Source organism: Rhinoderma darwinii, chromosome 8 (genome assembly GCF_050947455.1).
Source record: "Rhinoderma darwinii isolate aRhiDar2 chromosome 8, aRhiDar2.hap1, whole genome shotgun sequence".
Taxonomy (NCBI): domain Eukaryota; kingdom Metazoa; phylum Chordata; class Amphibia; order Anura; family Rhinodermatidae; genus Rhinoderma; species Rhinoderma darwinii.
Window position 1 is genome coordinate 10,155,897 of NC_134694.1, and position 19,824 is coordinate 10,175,720.

Sequence of the window (19,824 nt, forward strand, 5' to 3'; positions counted from 1 at the left end):
GGGACGCACTGCTATGGCAGCGCCACAAGAGGTAAGGCCCCATGCACATGACTATAGAAATTCATCCGTCATTACGGACCCATTCATTTCTATTGACCACGGACACCTTCCCGTATATTTGCTGGGAGGTGTCCTGTTTCCTAGAAAGGCTCTGCAAAGATAGGACATGTCCTATTTTTTGCTTTTTATGGACCGTGCTCCCATACTTTATATGGGAGCACAGCCCATGAAATACGGACCATGATTACGGGCGCGGTCGTGTGCAGGGGGCCTAAGTATTGGCATTATTATATTTATTTTTTTAACATGTGGAATTTCCTGCAAATATACACTTTGTAATCGCAGGGAATTCCCCAAACAATGGCATTTGTTGCTAAATTTAATTTCCCTTCGCTGCAACATATGCGCAGCGAATTCGTAGCATGAATTGACATTTATAATCCACACCGCAGGTCAATTTCTGAACGTTTTCAGTGTATCAGTTTCTGTAGCGTGTGGATGCGATTGTAATACGCTGTGGATTTTCCACCCGTAAATCCAAACAGAAAATCTGCACCGTATACGATAAAGTATGAACATACCCTAAGGCCTTGTTCACACAGTGCCGGTTTTGCATGCAAACCAGAATTGGATCCAGTAGAGCAGACCTTTGAGGCCTTCCTATTTCTTCTGTTTAGGTTCCGTTCCTGGTTTTGGCTTAAAAAAAAATCCACGCAAAATCTGCAATGTGTGAACAAGGCCTAAAGGTGACCAGGAGTCTATGTCCATTCCCTGTGAGTGGAAGCTTTCAAACGTGAAATACAGCTCCAAATGTATCCGGCACATGTCAGAAGATTAGTAAACGCAGCCGTAATGCTGTGGTGCTCCACGGAGACATATCGCATGCAAGATATCTGCGCAAACACCCATGCGATATGCTAGCTGCAATATTTGTACGTAGGGGGAAGTGCATTCAATTACTTTCATGCAACTTTAGCAAAAAATTCCAACACTGGATATTTTGTAATCATGATAACGCAGATACATGACATCACACGTACATGTGATGTCATGCGGTCCTAAAGGAATACATTACATATAATAGTGCATAATATCACAATGTGTTTTCCCGGGCACGCTCATATGTGATTATCGCACACGTATAAATGCCGTAGAGCCCTGGCCCAACCAAATTTCTTAGCAATGCCAAAGACCTTTGGGCGCTCCAATCTGTGTTTCACCAGCAGTTATGAAACTACAACTCCCAGCATGCCCTGACAGTCCGAGGCCTATTTTATTTTTTTTTTTTGGGGTGGATTTCCCCTTTAAGTGCATGCAAAGAGTAAAAGTATTATTATTTGCCATTGCGTCAGTGATAATTTGCTCTTCCAATCTGTTTTCCATCCCTGTGTTTGTGCACAGCCCATGTAAATCGGGTGCGGCTGTATTTGCAAATGTCACGCAGCGCATCAATAGAGAGCGAAGACTCCAGAAGTCACACGGAGGAATCCTCTTTACATGTGAGTACGTCACAGTGTGACTCTTCTCCGCCACTCCTAGGATCATTTCTTACAAAAATACCGCCCTCAGGCTATGACACATAACAACATAAGTGAGACCTGTGGCTCCCAGCCTATATACATATATCTATACACAACAGGATACATCCAACTAAAACCAGATCTCAGAGGGATTGTCCGGCAATTGAATATGTATGAGGGTAGCCCTACTGTCCCCTGACAACCAGGTTTGGCATGTTGGATTTCAACATTCCCGATTCTTTGTTCCGCTGGAGATAAGTGATGTCAGAGATAAGTGGCAGCTGCTTATCCTTTGACAACAATTGTACAAAAAGTGTTTACATGCAATGATTTTTTAGTTGAATGTAGACCGTTCCTTTATCTACAGGATAGTTGAGAAGTGTTTGATCGTTGGGGGTTCCACTGCTGGGACCCCCACCGATCAAGAGAACAGGGGTCCCGAGTCCCCTGAACGTTGTGCTCAGTTATCTCCGGTAGTCCCATAGAGAATGACATGTAGCGGCAGAGCACATGCGTGACCGCCACTTTGTTCGTTCAGGGGACTCGGGACCCCCATTCTCTTCATTGGTGGGGGTCCCAGCCCAGCAATCAAACACTTATCAACTATCCTGTAGATAGGCGATCGGCTGGTGTGGTGGGATAACCCATTTTTAAGGCAAGGGAAAGCCAGTTGCAGTACAATTTCTGGATGACCGCAAACGTACTCCATGTTACTGTGGAGCCGTAGCCTAAAGACACGGTCACACATGCAGGTTTTCGTGCAGTTTGTTGAGCCAAAGTCAGAATTAGATCCAAATTGAAGGAAAGGTATAAAGAAAAGACTGATGAATCTCATTTTTTTTGGCACAAAAAACTGCACTAAAACTATATCAAAAACTGCATGTGTGTGATCCTGGCCTTAATCATTGACTGCAGTCTGACATTGGGAGGTCAGTGATTACCATGAAAGAGACGGTTTCCACATGGCAATCACTGAAACAGTGTCTGTCTGATGACCCATGGTCCATGACGTCAGGTCAATCTCAGTCATGGGCATTTATAAAAGTGCCCTCTCACGCTGCGGCGGACGAAACCACGCACGATTTTACCAGCAATACCACAATGTTACTGGCAAAATCATGTGGCCGACGAGGCGTGGGAGTGCGCCATACATGCTTTTAAATACAGTGATTATCTTTTGGAATTAATAGGATTGCAGTGTAAACTCACCCATATATCCACTCTGGTCAGTCCTTCCCTCCGCAGCTGTAATTAGCTCACAGAGAACTTAATTGTTTCCACCTGTCAGGTGTTAATTCACTGACAGCAAACTGAGATCATGACAACGAGTAGGAATTGAAACACAAAGTGCATCAGAATGTTTCAGAACTTTTTATTTTCTAATGTCCCATGGGGAAACGCCTTTCCTAAGGGTCGTTGTGGTTAAAAACGGCCAGCGAAAACTGAATACCTTTTTTTTACCACGATTGAATGCGCTTTTTAGGCTGGGTTCCCACAGTGCAGACTTGCTGCAGATTTTGCCAGAATTTTGTAAGCAAAAAAACAGAATTGGATCCAGTAGAGCAGACCTATTAGGCTGGGTTCACACGAGCACATTAACGTCCGTAATGGACGGACGTATTTTGGGGGCGGAAGTCTCGGACCGAACACACTGCAGGGAGCCGGGCTCCTAGCATCATAGTTATGTACGACGCTAGGAGTCCCTGCCTCTCTGCAGGACAACTGTCCCGTACTGTAATCATGTTTTCAGTACGGGACAGTAGTTCCACGGAGAGGCAGGGGCTCCTTGAGCCGTTCTTGGAGCCGTTTTTCATTGACTCTATAGAAAAACAGCTCCAAAAATGGCTGTAAAAAACACAGCGAAAAGCAACGTCTGAAAATCGGGATCTGTTTTCCCTTGAACGCTGCGTATTTTAAGACGTTTTTTGCTAAGCGTGTGAACATACCCTAATGCCTTTCTTTGTATATTGTATCTGTTCAGGTTCCGTTCCTGGTTTTGGCTTAAAAAACCACATGGAAAATCTGCAGCAAATCTGCACTGTGGGAACTAGCAGAAAAAATGCGCTAAATCGTGGTTAAAATGCATTTTTATATACGGTTTCAACTGCACCGCAATTGCAATGTCTGAATGGACACTTATTAGGCCAGTTGGGTATCATAAAGGGGTCTCCCGCTACTTCTACTAGTAGGGCTATAATTCATCCTAGGATAGGAATAATTTTTCCTGTTCTTATCCCACGAAAATGTAAGGGTATGTGTACACGAGGTCATTACGTCCGTAATTGACGGACGTATTTCGGCCGTAAGTCCCGGACCGAACACAGTGCAGGGAGCCGGGCTCCTATCATCATACTTATGTACGACGCTAGGAGTCCCTGCCTCGCTGCAGGACAACTGTCCCGTACTGAAAACATGATTACAGTACGGGACAGTTGTCCGGCAGTGATGCAGGGACTCCTAGCGTCGTACATAACTATGATGCTAGGAGCCCGGCTCCCTGCACTGTGTTCGGCCTGGTACTTGCGGCCGAAATACGTCCGTCAATTATGGACGTATTGACCTCGTGTGAACATACCCTAAGGGGGGATTCACACGAGCGTGTATTCGGTCCGTGCGGGCCGCGTGGTCTTCACGCGGCACGCATGGACCAATACAAGTCTATGGGGCAGTACAGACAGTCCGTGCTTTTTGCGCAGCGTTTGTTCGCTGCGTACAAAACGCGACAGGTTCAATAACTCTGCGTATTTCGCGCATCACGCACCCATTGAAGTCAATGGGTGCGTGAAAACCACGCAGGTTGCACGGAAGCACTTCCGTGCGAACCGACTGAAACAGCGCACCAGCTGTCAAAAGGATGAATGTAAACAGAAAAGCACCACGTGCTTTTCTGTTTCCGAACATCCAAACGGAGTGTCTTTGCGATGAGCGAAGCCGGACAAGCGAACCGAACTTCACCGGGTTCGGCCGAACTCGTTTTGGCCGAACCCGGCAAAAAAATTATCGGTACGCGACGTCAGGAGATAGTCACTGTCCATGGTGCTGAAAGAGTTAAACTGTTTCAGCACCATGGACAGTGACTTCCGATCCCAAAATACATGAACCTGTAAAAAAAACGAAGTTCTGACTTACCGATAACTCCCGGCTTCTTCCTCCAGTCTGACCTCCCGGGATGACAATTCAGTCCAAGTGACAGCTCCAGCCAATCACAGGCTGCAGCGGTCACATGGACTGCCGCGTCATCCAGGGAGGTGGGGCCCGATGTCGAGAGGCGCGTCACCAAGGACGCGTCACCAAGGCAACAGCCGGGAAGTTCTCGGTAAGTACGAACTTTTTCTTTTTTTTCAACAGGTTTTTCGATATTGTGATCGGCATTCACTGTCGAGGGTGCTGAAAGAGTTACTGACGATCAGTTAGCTCTTTCAGCACCTTGGACAGTGACGGGCGTCGACTAGCCTCATCTCTATGATGGCGGCTGCGCGAAAATCACGCAGCCGCGCATCATACACGGATGACACACGCAGCTGTCAAATGGTTTTTGCGCGCGCAAAACGCCGCGTTGTTTGCGCGCGCAAAAACGCAACGTCCGTCTGTATCTGCCCTAAAACTCTGATCGATGTCCAGATAACTATCAGGATGGGGGGCAGCCTGTGTAAACACAGCAGAGAGAAGGTCACTGTGTGCAGACCCCCCTATGTGCGGCACAATCATAAGTCAACAATCAACAACAGCTATGCCCCCATTAACACTTCAGCCCGCCCATATGTGAATAATAATCTCTATGGTGGAAAGAGTGAGCAACTGCCAGACACCTCCGATGCCGCTTATCTTAGGGGAAATCAATAGGAATAATGTGCATTGGAAGATCCTTAGGGTATGTTCACACTACAGCGTCCGTAACGGCCGAAATTACGGGGCTGTTTCCAGGAGAAAACCGCCCTGTCATTTCAGCCGTAACGGCATGTGCAGGCGCTTGAACGCCGCGTCCATTACGGACGTAATTGGCGCTGCTTTTCATTGGAGTCAATGAATAACGGCTGCAATTACGTCCAAAGAAGTGACAGGTACTTCTTTGACGCGGGCGTCTTTTTTACGCACCGCCTTTTGACAGCGGGGCGTAAAAAAATGACCGTCTGAACAGAACATCGTAAGACCCATTCAAATGAATGGGCAGATGTTTGCTGACGCTATTGAGGCGCATTTTCGGACGTAATTCGGGGCTAAAACGCCCGAATTACGTCCGTAAATAGTGTGTGTGAACATACCCTTACATTCATGGAACAGTTAGGGTATGTGCACACGATAACTGCATTTACGGCTGAAATTACGGAGCTGTTTTCAGGAGAAAACAGCTCCATAATTTCAGACGTAATTGCTCCTACTCGCATTTTGCGAGGTGTCATTGACGGCCGTAATTTGGAGCTGTTTGGAGCGGCTCAAATTACGTCTCAAGAAGTGTCCTGCACTTCTTTACCGAGGCTGTTATTTTACGCGCCGTCTTTTGACAGCGATGCGTAAATGACAGGTCGTCGGCAAACCCATTCAAATGAATGGGCAGATGTTTGCCGACGTATTGGAGCCGTATATTCAGGCGTAAATCGAGGCGTAATACGCCTCGTTTACGCCTGAAAATAGGTTGTGTGAACCCAGCCTTAGGGTATGTTCACACGCTTAGAAAACTCGTTTTTTTTAAGCAAACTCGTGTTTTTCGCTGCGTTTTTACGGCCGTTTTTGGAGCTGTTTTTCTATAAAGTCAATGAAAGATGTCTACAAAAACGTCCAAAGAAGTGACATACACATCTTTTTTGCGGGCGACTTTTTAGTTTTTGGAAAACAAGGCGTAAAAAAACGCCCTGTCGGAACAGAACGCCATATTTCCCATTGAAATCAATGGGCAGATGTATGGAGGTGTTCTGCTTGCATTTTTTGAGGCATAAACGCCCCGAAATACGCCTAAAACGCTACGTGTGAACATACCCTTAGGGTATGTTCACATGGCTTATTTTTGGCCGTTTTTCGGGCAGTAAACTGCTGGAAAATTGGAAGCAGAACACCTCCATACATCTGCCCATTGATTTCAATTGGAAAAACTGCGTTCTGTTCCGACGGGCTGTTTTTTTACGCAGCCGTTTTGAAAAACGGCCATGTAATAAACCGCCCGCGAAAAAGAAGTGCATGTCACTTCTTGAGTCGTTTTTGGAGCAGTTTTTCATTGATTCTATAGAAAAACAGCTCCAAAAATGGCCGTGAAAAACGCAAGTTGCTTAAAAAACTTCTGAAAATCAGGAGCTGTTTTCCCTTGAAAACAGCTCCGTATTTTCAGACGTTTTTGCTAAGCGTGTGAACATACCCTTAGGGCTTGTCCACACGTAATGGAATTGCTGCAGAAAATTACTACAGCAATTCCGTTGAAACTAGCAGACATTCCGCTGCGGCAAAAACCCACCATTTCCTACAGAAAATGGTGCGTATTTTGCGGCATTTTTCTCAATGTTGGGGGATGGTGACATCTCTGAAAAACGCAGCAATTCAGTAAACTTTCCGCAGCAGGAATTGACATGCTGAGGTACGAAAAATACGCACTGCAGGTCAATTTTAGGTCGGAAATTGTCCGCAGAGCGTGGATGACATTTGGTAAATCTCGCCCACTTTGCTGCTAGTGTATTCTGCTGCGTATTTTCCATCCGCAATTCCGCTACGTGTGGACAAGCCCTCAAGGTGGCCATACACTTTTTAGATAGCTGACAATTTAGTTCAGCCGACCGTTATTCCTCCCGACCCATACACGTGCACGTGTTTTCAATGCGGAGAGGGAAATGAGCCGCGGCCAGACACATTTGGCAACAGTTTCTTCTGCAGAAACAAAAAAATCCAACATGCCCGAAATCTGCGCATTCAGCCGTCTGAAATCGAATCTGTATGAGCCTTTTTCCGGTCGAGGCGCGGTCGTGATGTGGCTGAAAATGCCGCGGACATGCGGTTTTACGGCAAATAGGTTACGTTTTCAAATAATTATTAATGTCCGCATTGTTTTTGCATTACAATCGTTTGAAAATGTGCAGTAAAACGGCATGACGTGTGCTTTTTGGCCACATCGTGGCTTCACCTCAGTGTGTCCTTACCCTATAGCCCGGGCTCCACGTTTATTATACCCGCCGCGATGTGTTGTGCTGAGATCTTATGCAGGCTCCCTGTGATTCTTGGCACCAGGGGGGATGTAATGGGATTTCTGCAATAATCCTAAAATATCTAAGATCCGGGCTCCACGCGATCTTAGTAGTTGTGCCCCCAATCTCATCACTCATGGTTAGGAGGGACCTGGGTAACTACAGTAAAATTCCAACTTTTGGGTTAGAAGGTTCAAATGTATTTTGCCCCAGTCTGGAGTTGCCCTTTAAAGAAAACGGGGCACTGGACACGTTTACACTTTAGGCTGCTAGCAGTTAGTTAATGTCTTATGAAAGTCCTGGAATAATTAGAGTCGCACAAAGTACAGACACAGACTCCAGTTTGTTCCAGTAATCTAATCCGCTTTTACAGTTTATAGAAGATCGGGCAATCTCAGGAAATATCTCTGCTACGGTTTTTGTATTTCCAAAGCCCAATATAAAGCCGGCCATACACATGAGAGAGCTGTCGGCCGAACGCTCATTTCGCCGCCGGTTATCCCTCCCGACTCCCCCATACACATGCATGCTCGATCGGGTCTATTGGCAAACAAAAGGATCGGGCGTGTTGAAATTCAAAATGCCGGACTCTTCTCGCCCCCAACATTTGCCGTTGATATCTATCTATCTCTCATATCTATCTATCTATCTATCTATCTATCTATCTATCTATCTATCTATCTATCTATCTATCTATCTATCTATCTATCTATCTATCTATCTATCTATCTATCTATCTCATATTTATCTCTCTCATATATATTTATCTCTCTCCTATCTATCTATCTATCTATCTATCTATCTATCTATCTATCTATCTATCTATCTATCTATCTATCTATCTATCTATCTATCTATCTATCTATCTATCTATTTTCACGGGACCCAAAGAGCCGTCACTCAAGAGCAGAGTAGAGGGGTCGGGGAGGGTTTAGAATCCAGGACCCTTTCCTGTCTGGCGGACACTCGCTACCTCATTTGCATATGGCGCATGAGCTAATTAAATCCACTCTTTCCTAGTGATGGTTGGACTCTGATCGGCAACTTCGGAAGGTTAACACTTCTTTCCATGTCAGCTTTCTAGCGCTGTTAGCGGTTTTAGGGGGGGGGGGGTCTGAACAGCTGACAGGCTCCATTTAGACCGCCTTCACACACATTTTTTTCCTGGCTTTTTAAAATGTATAAAAAACAGCGTTTTTCTGGCATCTTTTATATTTAGTATCATTTTGTACAAACCCTTTTTATCGTGTTTTTTTTAAAGTCCTATAGAGAAGCATATAAAAAAAAAAGTCACACCCAGCGCGCGTGCCAATGACCACTAAAATTCCTCAAAAAGTCCACAAACCAGAACGCAGCGTATGTAGTGCCTTTATATGTAACTATAGACTTTACCGTAACATCTCGCTGCACTAAAAGAATGCAACAGAAAAACGCTCAAAAAGGCCACAGACCCCAATCTGAGCCAGAGAGACACTGCGGATGACAGGTTGTAATTGTAAATACCCGATAATGATTATCTCAGGAATATTATCAGGCCTGTCTCAGATGTCTACCTTCTGTTACATAGACATAAGATAACTATCGGCCATTAGCTATTCTGTCTGACTCCTCTATGTACATACACAATGGGATTGGCTGACAACAGGGACAGGGGTATAAGTGGCTACCAGACATCTGTCACCGCTTATCTCCTGGGAAACACACGAGATTACGAGGTAAACGAGATTTCGTTTCCCTTGCTGGAAATCTCACAGAAAAGATTCAGAAGTGTCAGGATTCTGAATACACATGACGTCCAGGCTGGATTTCATGTGTATTCATTATCAGGACACTTGATTAACGTTAATGTCTGTGTATGTGACTGCACATCGTGTTCTAGTAAGAACGCAATGCTGCTGTGTAAATGAATGGAGAGAAGTGCATGACGCTGATTGGTCACTGATTGGTCAGCGTCATACACTCCTCTGTACAACGCCCACTTGGTCGAAAGTAAAAACACGCCCACTTGGGCATTAAGAAACTCATTAGCATAAAGCTAAAAATCGCTAATAAAGTGGTTTAAAATAAATCGCTTTTCTAAATAAAAAGCATTACTGTCACCTACATTACAGCGCTGATCTTCTTATATAGGAGACAGGGCACTTATAATGTCGTGACAGAGTCTCTTTAAAATGTAACTTGTCAGCGGAGATTTAATAACACATCTAAGGAACTAGTTCCAAAATAGGGAGTAAAAATAGATTGGATTCAAAAGGTATAGACAATCCCTCCAAATGGTATGCAACTAAACACACCCAGTACCACAGTGACAGGAAAGTCCTCATGACATAAGATATGTATGAAAAGTCAGATCACACACAGAAAAAGTTCTGAAGAACCAAAACAAAGCATTGCCCTGCTATAAATAGGCCTTCTATGTCTTTCTGCGCTTACAATGGTGTATTAGCTATGTGGGCGTGGCCTTACCTAGCTCCCCTCCCACCCAGCAGTGAGGTGGGCGTGGCCTGGCACCGGCTAATATAAATCCTCAGACTCCCTCCTCTTCAGGCTTAGTGGGTCGGTGACATCTGATTCCTGAGGGTCCAGGGCCTGTGCTGTATCCCTGCTACTAAGGTAAGGTAAGGCCTGGTCTGGGAGCATGGGCTCCCCGCATGGTTGCATGTCCTGCCACGTTGGCATCCTGGTCTACTTCTTAACCCTTTATCTGCCCTCATGACTATTCCATATTACTGGACCATGTGACCCATTCCAAGTAATAGAAAGTTCTCTAACATTCCCTATTATTTTCATGGGCTCTCTCTTCCTTTGTGCTCCTCATTGTCCTGTGCTCTCTGCTACAAATCCGCCATGTTGATCCTATACATGTTTTCCATAGTGGAGAGGTAGATATATGTATACCTTGGTGGCCCTATATGCATATATCTTGCATGTTCCTATTAACACTAGATCTTTTGATGTAGCAGGGCTCAAACTGTCTCCTTTGTGCACAAGATGATGCTGTAGTTGTAAAGCCTTTTATGTCAAGATCAGTTGTAGCAGTGCTGGGTTTGTCATGTGGCACATCTATAGTGTTTAGAGCATCAGCCTATTTTATGTGAATGGGCAAGGGACTACATATAGTCAAAGATATCACTCTATATGAACACACAGATGTAGGCGAGCTGAGTTGGTCGCTTTGCACAGCTCATGTTGATATCATCTTGCCTAGGGCTGCAGATGAATGTACTGCAGGCTACATAAATAACAAACTCGACTCTGCTGCATGTAAAACTGGTACTATGATGGTTTATATTGTGCACAATATTTGTTACTTTCTTTATTTTTGTTATGGTGAATGTAAAGTTTAACCAAAATAGGTTGTTTGGGGGGTGTTTAGTTTAGCAAAACCCTGTGGGGTTATAAAGGTTGTCTTCCTCAGGAGATAAGCGGTTAGTAACCCTGCGATGGCCGGCTGATCCCTATAGAAAAATAATGGGGGGGGGGGGGATTTATTAATCCTGTCTTAGCTAGACCAGACAAGCAGAAACTGCGCCAAATTTATCATAGTGGGGCCCATGTATGATAAATTTGCCGCGTCTTGCCAGACCTGTTTACCCATTTTTCTTACTTGCGCGTTTTTCTTCCGTACGCCAATATTGAACCAATATTTTGCGCAAAAAAGTGTGTTTAATAAATCTAGACCCTTTTTAAAACCGTAAAAAGTGTCTAAAATAATAATAAATGTGGATCGCAAACGTACAGCTGGTGTTTACCCGTAATCCTGCTTCATAAGTGACCGACAAGAAGTGGTTAATTAAGGGCACGTCCACACAAAGCGGAAATTCCGTGGCGTTTTCGGAAGAAAAATGTACATGATGCAGATAGAGAATCCGCACGTAATTTCTGCTTATTTTTTTTTTTTCTGCAGCGTGTGGAGATTTGTTGACATCGTATCTGCTTTGCTGCTGTAATACGCTGCGGCTTTTCCACAGTGACGCCCATTGCGTAAAATCCGCAAATAACCCGCCCAGTGTGCATGTACCCCTAAAGTGTAACTAAACGTTCCACAAACTTCTGACCTGTCGTAGTGACATGTCAAAAAAGTTTTGCTTGGTTGGGGTCCGAGCACTGCGGCCCCCACCGATCGCAGGAGGCGCTCAGCCGCTTCGTTTCGGTTCGGCCTTTTCTGGAAATAAATGTAGCGGTGTACGGGCTCAATAGAAAGTCTTTCCGGAAAAAGCCGAAAAAAAACTGAGCGCTTCTGCCGCTTCGTTCTAGCGATTGGTGGGGGTCTCAGTACTCAGACCCCCACCAATCAAAACTTCTGACAAGTCACTATGACATGTCAGAAGTTTGGAACATTTAGTTACACTTTAAAAACTTTTAGAAATCCTGGGTTGTATGTAATGGGGGAGGGGGTTGCTGCACATACATTGTGCACAAAAAGGCTGAAGTTTGCAGCTAAAAAAAATATATATATTTTCGTTTTTATCATTTGGATGTATTCGATTATCAATATGGAGTCACATTATTTGAAGAATTAACTGGGAAAGTCCTTGTTGCAAGTATTATCACTCTTGGGTATTGCCCAATGTGAAGACCCCTGGTCCACAGCGCCACCAGCCAAGAATAGTTGGCATGCCTGGTAAATGTTCTAACTGGCATAGCCCAAGACCAATGCGGCTTTCTAGGTACTTGGCTGTAGCGTGTCAGAGCTGGAATTTGTAACCGTGTATTGCTGTAAGAGTATGAAGGCCGTAACAGTGCTATTCTTGTGGCTGTTGGTGTTGCTGGAAATCTCCATGTATCCATAGGGGTTCATGCGCACTACAGTATTGTTGTTCTATATGAGTTCCAAGATGTACGGAGATGTAATCAGGCACTCGTAGAAATCTATGGGCCCATGCGTTGCCTTCCTATGCCTCTGGTTTTATATAGCGGTCTTCTCTCCGTAAAGTAATGCACTATATGGTGGCCCAGGCTCGATGTATCAGTAATACAGGACTATAGGGACTCTGTATACAGGTTCTATGGGTCAGTAATACAGGACTATAGGGACTCTGTATACAGGTTCTATGGGTCAGTAATACAGAACTATAGGGACTCTGTATACAGGTTATATGGGTCAGTATTACAGGACTGTAGGGACTGTACAGGCTCTGGATCAGTAATACAGAACTGTAGGGACTCTGTATACAGGTTCTATGGGTCAGTAATACAGAACTATAGGGACTCTGTATACAGGTTATATGGGTCAGTATTACAGGACTACAGGCTCTGGATCAGTAATACAGAACTATAGGGACTCTGTATACAGGTTCTATGGGTCAGTAATACAGAACTATAGGGACTCTGTATACAGGTTATATGGGTCAGTATTACAGGACTACAGGCTCTGGATCAGTAATACAGAACTATAGGGACTCTGTATACAGGCTCTATGGATCAGTAAGACAGCACTACAGGGACTCTGCACAGGCTCTATGGATCAGTAACTGTAGGGACTCTGTATACAGGTTCTATGGGTCAGTAATACAGGACTGTGTACAGGCTCTATGGATCAGTAACTGTAGGGACTGCGTATACAGGCTCTACATACACCGCTCTGCCATGTGCATTACGTCTTCACACTATTTATACAATGCTTTTAATGGGGTGGTGCCAGTCTCGAGGCGTCTTCCAGCATCCTACACTAGGTCACTGTCCTGGTTGTGTTGTAATCGTCAGGAAGTTGTAATTTCCCCCTTTTTTACCGGTTTGTTTCCCTCTGCAGATCAGCTGCCACCATGTCTGTGTCTCACAGTTCCAGGCTCAACAAGGGGGTAAGGGAGCAGTACATGAAGTTGCCCCAAGGGGATATGGTCCAAGTTACATATGTGTGGATTGATGGGAGCGGAGAAGGTGTCCGCTGCAAAACAAAAACCCTGGACTATGAACCAAAATCTGTTGAAGGTAAGATCCGAAACCCTCCCCCCTTCATGTCACGTCCTGCTGTAAATCCCATTACTTCCCCCTCTTGTATAGAGCCGGGTCCCAGCCATTGACGTCTGAGGATACGCGAGTTATGGTAGACATCTGGCCCCACAGTCTATAGGAGACACTCCAGTGACACTTGACCTTTATGTTGGTATTTGTGCCCTGGTGCTTCCTGAGAAGAAAGTACCTGGTGTCCTGTTGTGAGCAATCACTTGGCCTTATGAGCACGAGGGGGGTCCTGCCGAAAAACAGTGGCCCTCTAATAGAAATTTAAGAGGACTTTCACTTGCTTCTCTTCCTAGAGGTCTGAGCTGGAGCCTGGACATTTATGGGAAGCATATATGGCGTTTATATAGGATTTCAGGTGTCTGTGCCGGTACCATCCTCAATGGAAATTCTCATTTGGTAGAATCTCTGACCCATACAGGAATAGGGTGTCTCTTTGATTAGGGGGTCTCTACTACAGAGATCTGTGGCGTCCAGTCATTGGAAAGTCTTGGACTTTAATTGAAGGTTATGATAGATGCTCAACACATGTTTTTTTTTTCTTCCATTTCAGAGGTACCAGAATGGAATTTCGATGGGTCAAGTACTTACCAAGCTGAAGGTTCAAACAGCGACATGTACCTTATCCCTGTACAGATGTTCCGAGACCCATTCTGCCTGGACCCCAACAAGCTGGTCATGTGTGAAGTCCTAAAGTACAACCGGAAACAAGCCGGTAAGATTACCTGAGATTTGTCCCTTTAAATGCCTCAGCAGATCTGCAGTTTAGTCATCGTTACAGAGGGGAGTGTTGTCTACGTCAGGATATAGTTGGCAGATGTCGGCCGTGCCTTTTTTCCAGTGTACACAGCGAGATAATTTGCTCTGGCCGCGGTCTGTCCTGTGTAAATAACTTCTTCTCATGTTCTTCAGAAACCAACCTGCGTCACACGTGTAAACGGATTATGGACATGGTATCTGACCACATCCCTTGGTTTGGCATGGAGCAAGAATACACGTTACTTGGCATCAATGGACACCCATATGGATGGCCCGAAAATGGCTTCCCTGGACCACAAGGTAAGGGGCTTCAGTATGGTTTTTGCGCGTATTGACTGTCTCTTGAAGCCTGCTGGGTTCTTAACCGATGGTGGCCAGGTCATGTGATGGCATCGGACCATTAAATTGGTGTCCTGTTATCATCGGCTGCAGGTGGCGCTCTTCTATAACGATTGATTGTCTTCTGTTCTCCTGGTTATATATCTGGTCAGATATGTAGTGATGGAGGAACCAGGCCCCCGTTCTACGTACGGGTTGTCTTCAGGTGGGAGATAAGCGACTGACTCCTGGTGCTGCTTGTCTCCAGAGGCTTCAAAAGGACTGGAAAGAAACTAAAATCTAACTTGACAAATTTTGAATGGTTCTTGGGGAAAGGTTTTAAGGGCTTTCTTCTCTTTTCCTTCAGGACCGTACTATTGTGGTGTTGGAGCTGACAAGGTATACGGCCGGGATATTGTGGAGAGTCACTACAAGGCCTGTCTATATGCTGGAATCCAAATCTGTGGCACGAATGCGGAAGTTATGCCATCCCAGGTAATTGATTCTAAGTCGCGTGACCTTTTCCGCTTGGGTGGAATGTAAATTCTTCGACGTGTGGCACTTGAGTTAATCCAAGTTCTACAACTCCAGTCTTCTACTAGTATCTAGTACCCAGCTGCTTGACTGAGACATGCCACGAGGCTGTTCTAGTGTAATGAGTTCCTAAAGAATAAATGTAGAAGATCTTGGTTCTTTGTTGGCATCGATGTACATGTTTCCTTTCTTGTTACAGTGGGAATTCCAGGTTGGTCCTTGTGTAGGGATCGAAATGGGTGACCATCTCTGGATGGCTCGCTTCATTCTCCATAGAGTGTGTGAAGACTTTGGTGTGGTGGCAACTCTTGACCCCAAACCCATGACTGGTAACTGGAACGGAGCTGGATGTCATACAAATTACAGCACCGCAAACATGAGGAAGGAGGGTGGCCTAAAGTGAGTCTTCTAAAATAAACTTGATGCTCTTGGCTACTACTGACTAAAACATAGCCTATTGATTTACTATCCTCCAGTACTTGTGCTTCCAAGCTGGACCTTAAGAGTACTAGGTAGGTCTGGGCGTTGCGCATGACCAAGTGGCACTCGGGCTGTTCTTCGTGGCACCCGTTCACTATAGCAGGTGAATCGGGTCTGTGAAAACTTTTTCGATCTGTGTAAAGATAGGACATGTTCTGTCTTATCACGGACTCTGCTGGCGCATGCTGTTGTGTGCATGAGGCATTAGACTACTAGACAGGTCTGGACCTGAAGGCCCTGTTCACACTGAGTTTTTCTGATGCAGAAACCACGTGGGAATCGGTGTCAAAATAACGCCAGAAACTGCCTCATTTGATTTCAGTGGGAGGTGGAGGTTTTAGCCACTCGCGGGGAAAAAAGGTGACCTGCTCTTCCCGCAGTTCTGTCTGACCACCCATTGAAATCGATGGGAGGCAGAATAATCTTTTCTTTGCATGTGGCACTCAATAGCCGCTGCTGAAAAACGCCACAAACTGTGGCAAAGTGCAGGCAGGTTGAAATCAACCTCAAAATTCCTTCAGCAAGAGCATATCGCGTGTTTTTTTCTTTTCTTTTTTTTTTTTTACAAATTTGACCTGCCTTCAAAATACTCAGTGTAAAGACTAAGGGTATGTTCACACGACCTCTTTTCAGACGTAATGGAGGCGTTTTACGCCTGAAAAGACGGCTCCAATAGGTCGGCAAACATCTGCCCATTGCTTGCAATGGGTCTTACGATGTTCTGTGCAGACGAGCTGTCATTTTACGCGTCGCTGTCAAAATACGGTGCGTAAAATGACGGCTCATCAAAAGAAGTGCAGGACACTTCTTGGGACGTTTTTGGAGCAGTTTTCTCAGACTCTATTGAAAACTGCTCAACAAAAACGCGATTTGCTCAAAAAAAAAAAGTCTAAATCAGGAACTGGTTTCCCTTGAAAAACAGCTCCGTATTTTCAGATGTATTTTGTTATTTGTGTGACCATACCCGAAGACTACTAGGCAGGTCCTTTTTTAAATGAGGGTTGCACCTTAGACTCTCAAGACTCTGACCTGGTACTTTTAAAGCTGCAGATTTCATTTGTCTTGTTATATGGAACCTTTGATCCTGTAATAACTAAAGGTGTCGTTCCTGTTTTTCAAGGGGAACTAAGCTTTTGGCATGTCATAGTGATATGTCAGAAGTTTTGATCGGTGCGGGTCCGAGCACTGACACACACAATCGCTGAAACACTGGAGTGAATGCTGTGCCGCTTTGTTTCTGATCTGCTTTTTTCGGAAAGCTGAGCTAGCGGTGTACGGGCTCATAGACTTTCTATTGAGCTTGTCAACCGCTCTGAGGAAAGCCGATCAGAAACTAAGCGGCACACCTGCCGCTGGGTTTTAGGGGGTCACAGTGCTTGGACCCCCACCAATCAAAATGTCAATGTCAAAAGATTTAATAGTTTAGTTCCCCTTTAAGGATGTGGCTGCTTATCTACACTTCGGTGAATTCTGACCATGTCCCTACTTTTTCTGCAGACACATTGAAGATGCCATTGAGAAATTGGGTAAACGTCATGATTACCACATTTGTGTCTACGACCCACGTGGAGGGAAGGACAACTCTCGTCGTCTGACTGGCCAGCATGAAACCTCCAGCATCCATGAGTTCTCAGCTGGTGTTGCCAACCGTGGTGCAAGTATTCGAATTCCACGCCAGGTCGGACAAGAAGGATTTGGTTACTTTGAAGATCGTAGGCCAGCTGCCAACTGTGACCCATATGCGGTTACCGAGGCCCTTGCGAGGACAACCATTCTGAACGAGTCCGGCAGTGAAACAAAAGACTACTGGAAGAATTAAACTGGGGGCTGGATCCACCACGAATATTCCATCCAAACGTCATGTTTCTTCCGTCTCACAAGAGTCCTTTTTTTAAGGAAAAAAAAAATGTTTTCTTTGTCTACACTACTTGAAGTTTTATCTGAAGTTCCTTCCAGTTTGGAAGAGTAAAGGGGGCATTGACCCATCTGTAGATAGAGCTGAATCCTGTTCAGTTTCCATATCTGCCGGATGGTTTACTAATCCGCTGTGGTCAGATGAGTGCCATATTTACTGCACTTCTATTTAGATATAAACCACATGGGCCGACAACCTGCAGGCAGTGTAAAGGGGAGGGGGGGGGGGGGTTTACATAAAATAGAGGATACCTCAAGATAAGACTGGGACGCTAAATCGCAGCTTCCCAGGGGGGAAATAAACTATGTGCCCTGAGGGCTCGTCCACACGTAACGGAATTGCTGCGTGAAATCTCTGAGCCGAAATTGACCTGCGTTGCGTGTTTTTCAGACCGCAGCATGTCCATTCCTGCTACGGAAAGTGTCCAGAATTGCTGCGGTTTTCAGAGGAGATGTCACCGTTTCCTGACATTGGGAAAAACGCAGCAATTTCTGCACCATTTTCTGCCGTAAAAAGCGCAGGAAATGGTGTGGTTTTGCCGCAGCGGAAAGCCATTGACTTTAAGCAGAATTACGGCAGAAATTTTCTGCAGTGATTCCGTTGGGTGTGGACAGGTCCCAAAACTAGGGGGTCTGGGTTATAAACCTGCAGTTTCTTTTAAGATGTGACTGTTCTTTCTTTTATTTTTTATTGTTGAAATGATGAATAAAAACTCCTGTATGTTTTATGTCTAGTGATGACTCCTCAATGACCTTGTCAAGATGACCCCCACTATGGACACGCTATAAGATTTCATTCTGCAGCAAGTTTGTAATACGCGCTTGGTGCTACTGTACATGGTAGGGAAATTTAACCTAAAAGAGAGAAATTCCAAGAAATTGAGTCTGCGGCTACAGCCTCTGTCATGGCTGATCTGTGGACTATCTGATCTTCCTTGGCTCCAGATGTGGTTCCCAGGGGTGAATTTACTCTTAAGTATTCACATTGAATCTAAATCTCCTGTGTGCTGCAACGTCTGGGATTTCTGCAGCATTACCACAAGATACAATGACGTTCTGCAGATTGGGAATCCACACCACAGGTCCAGTTCTGTATGTTCTCTGCGTAAGTATAAGGACCCCCAGACCATAATGCTGCCGCCACCGGCTCGTGTTCTTCCAGCAATGGTTGCCGGGTGTATGTTCTGCTGTTTCTCACCTGACACGCCAACATCCATCTGGTCGATGAAGCAGAAAACGTGACTCATCGGAGAAGGCCACCCTTTGCCAATAATCTGTGGTCCAATTCTGGTACTGCCGCGCAAATTTAAGCCTTTTCTGCTGCACCTTTTTCCGCATAGGAGCAGTGACCATTTGTCTGCTTCGGAGCCCCATACACAGTCGGGTTTGCTGGACTGTTGTATTAGACACAAGTCTGGTCGCCCCCTGGTTGATTTTCACTGCTCCAATGTAGAGTGTCGTTTGGCCCTCGCGCACCTTCGTAGCCGACGTTCACCTCACATCAACGGCATGTGATGCTCCGCAGTTTCCATGAAAGATTCCCAATGCTGCCATCTGTCCACTCATGATACACTGTCACCACAGCAGCACGCGAACCGTTCACAAACTGCGCGGTGTGAGAAATACCAACACCCTTGGCCTGAAAGCCAATAATCATCCCTTTTTGCAGCGCTGATAAATTGCCCCTTTTACCCAGGACAACAACGAGTGATATACGATCCGACGGCCAATCGCCCACCTTATATACCCACCAAGCCCACAACACCACTTCCTGCATGGGGTATTCGCTGCCGACTTCAAAAGTAGGAGGTGGTCATTATAATGTGATTTGACTGTATAAATCCATAGACATTAAGATGGAGTTGGTCCCTTCTCTGCAGTAAAACTACTTCCACTCTTCTGGGGGTTTTCTACAAGATTTTGGGGGATGTCTGTGGGAACTTTTGCCCATTTATCCAGCAGAACATTTGTGAGGTCAGACACTGATGTTGGGGGAGAGGATCTGCCTCGTGATCTCCCTTCTAGTTCATCCCAAAGGTGTTGGTTAGGGTCAAGATCAGGGCTCTCTGTGGCCAGTCAAGTTCTTCCACCCCAAACTCGCCCAACCAACCATGTCTTTGTGGACCTTGCGCACTGGGCACAGTCATGATAAAACGGAAAAGGGACGAACCCCA

General features: G+C 45.4%; 2 protein-coding genes across 6 annotated transcripts in view; one reads left to right on the forward strand and one right to left on the reverse strand.

Annotated features, from left to right (window-relative positions):
• LOC142659187 (uncharacterized) overlaps positions 1-19,824 on the reverse strand; it is a 186,550-nt gene that overhangs the window by 61,960 nt on the left and 104,766 nt on the right. The window lies entirely within an intron of this gene.
• On the forward strand, positions 1,408-18,376 carry LOC142659184 (glutamine synthetase). 3 transcript variants are annotated; one of them, XM_075835024.1, is made up of 7 exons: positions 1,408-1,499; positions 13,437-13,615; positions 14,199-14,360; positions 14,558-14,704; positions 15,090-15,217; positions 15,456-15,655; positions 17,234-18,376. In XM_075835024.1, the coding sequence occupies exons 2-7, from the start codon at positions 13,450-13,452 to the stop codon at positions 17,553-17,555; spliced, it is 1,125 nt and encodes a 374-aa protein (XP_075691139.1). In that variant the 5' UTR covers positions 1,408-1,499; positions 13,437-13,449; the 3' UTR covers positions 17,556-18,376. The 3 variants fall into 3 exon arrangements, with proteins under 3 accessions (XP_075691139.1, XP_075691137.1, XP_075691138.1); XM_075835022.1 differs by lacking the exon at positions 1,408-1,499 and adding an exon at positions 10,199-10,297; XM_075835023.1 differs by lacking the exon at positions 1,408-1,499 and adding an exon at positions 10,231-10,302.

Excerpts from the sequence above, each read along its gene's own strand:
- LOC142659184 (XM_075835024.1), top strand. The coding sequence starts at position 13,450 with ATGTCTGTGTCTCACAGTTCCAGGCTCAACAAGGGGGTAAGGGAGCAG. Across the intron at positions 13,616-14,198 it reads TGAACCAAAATCTGTTGAAG|AGGTACCAGAATGGAATTTC; the intron begins GTAAGATCCGAA and ends CTTCCATTTCAG. Across the intron at positions 15,656-17,233 it reads AGGAAGGAGGGTGGCCTAAA|ACACATTGAAGATGCCATTG; the intron begins GTGAGTCTTCTA and ends CTTTTTCTGCAG.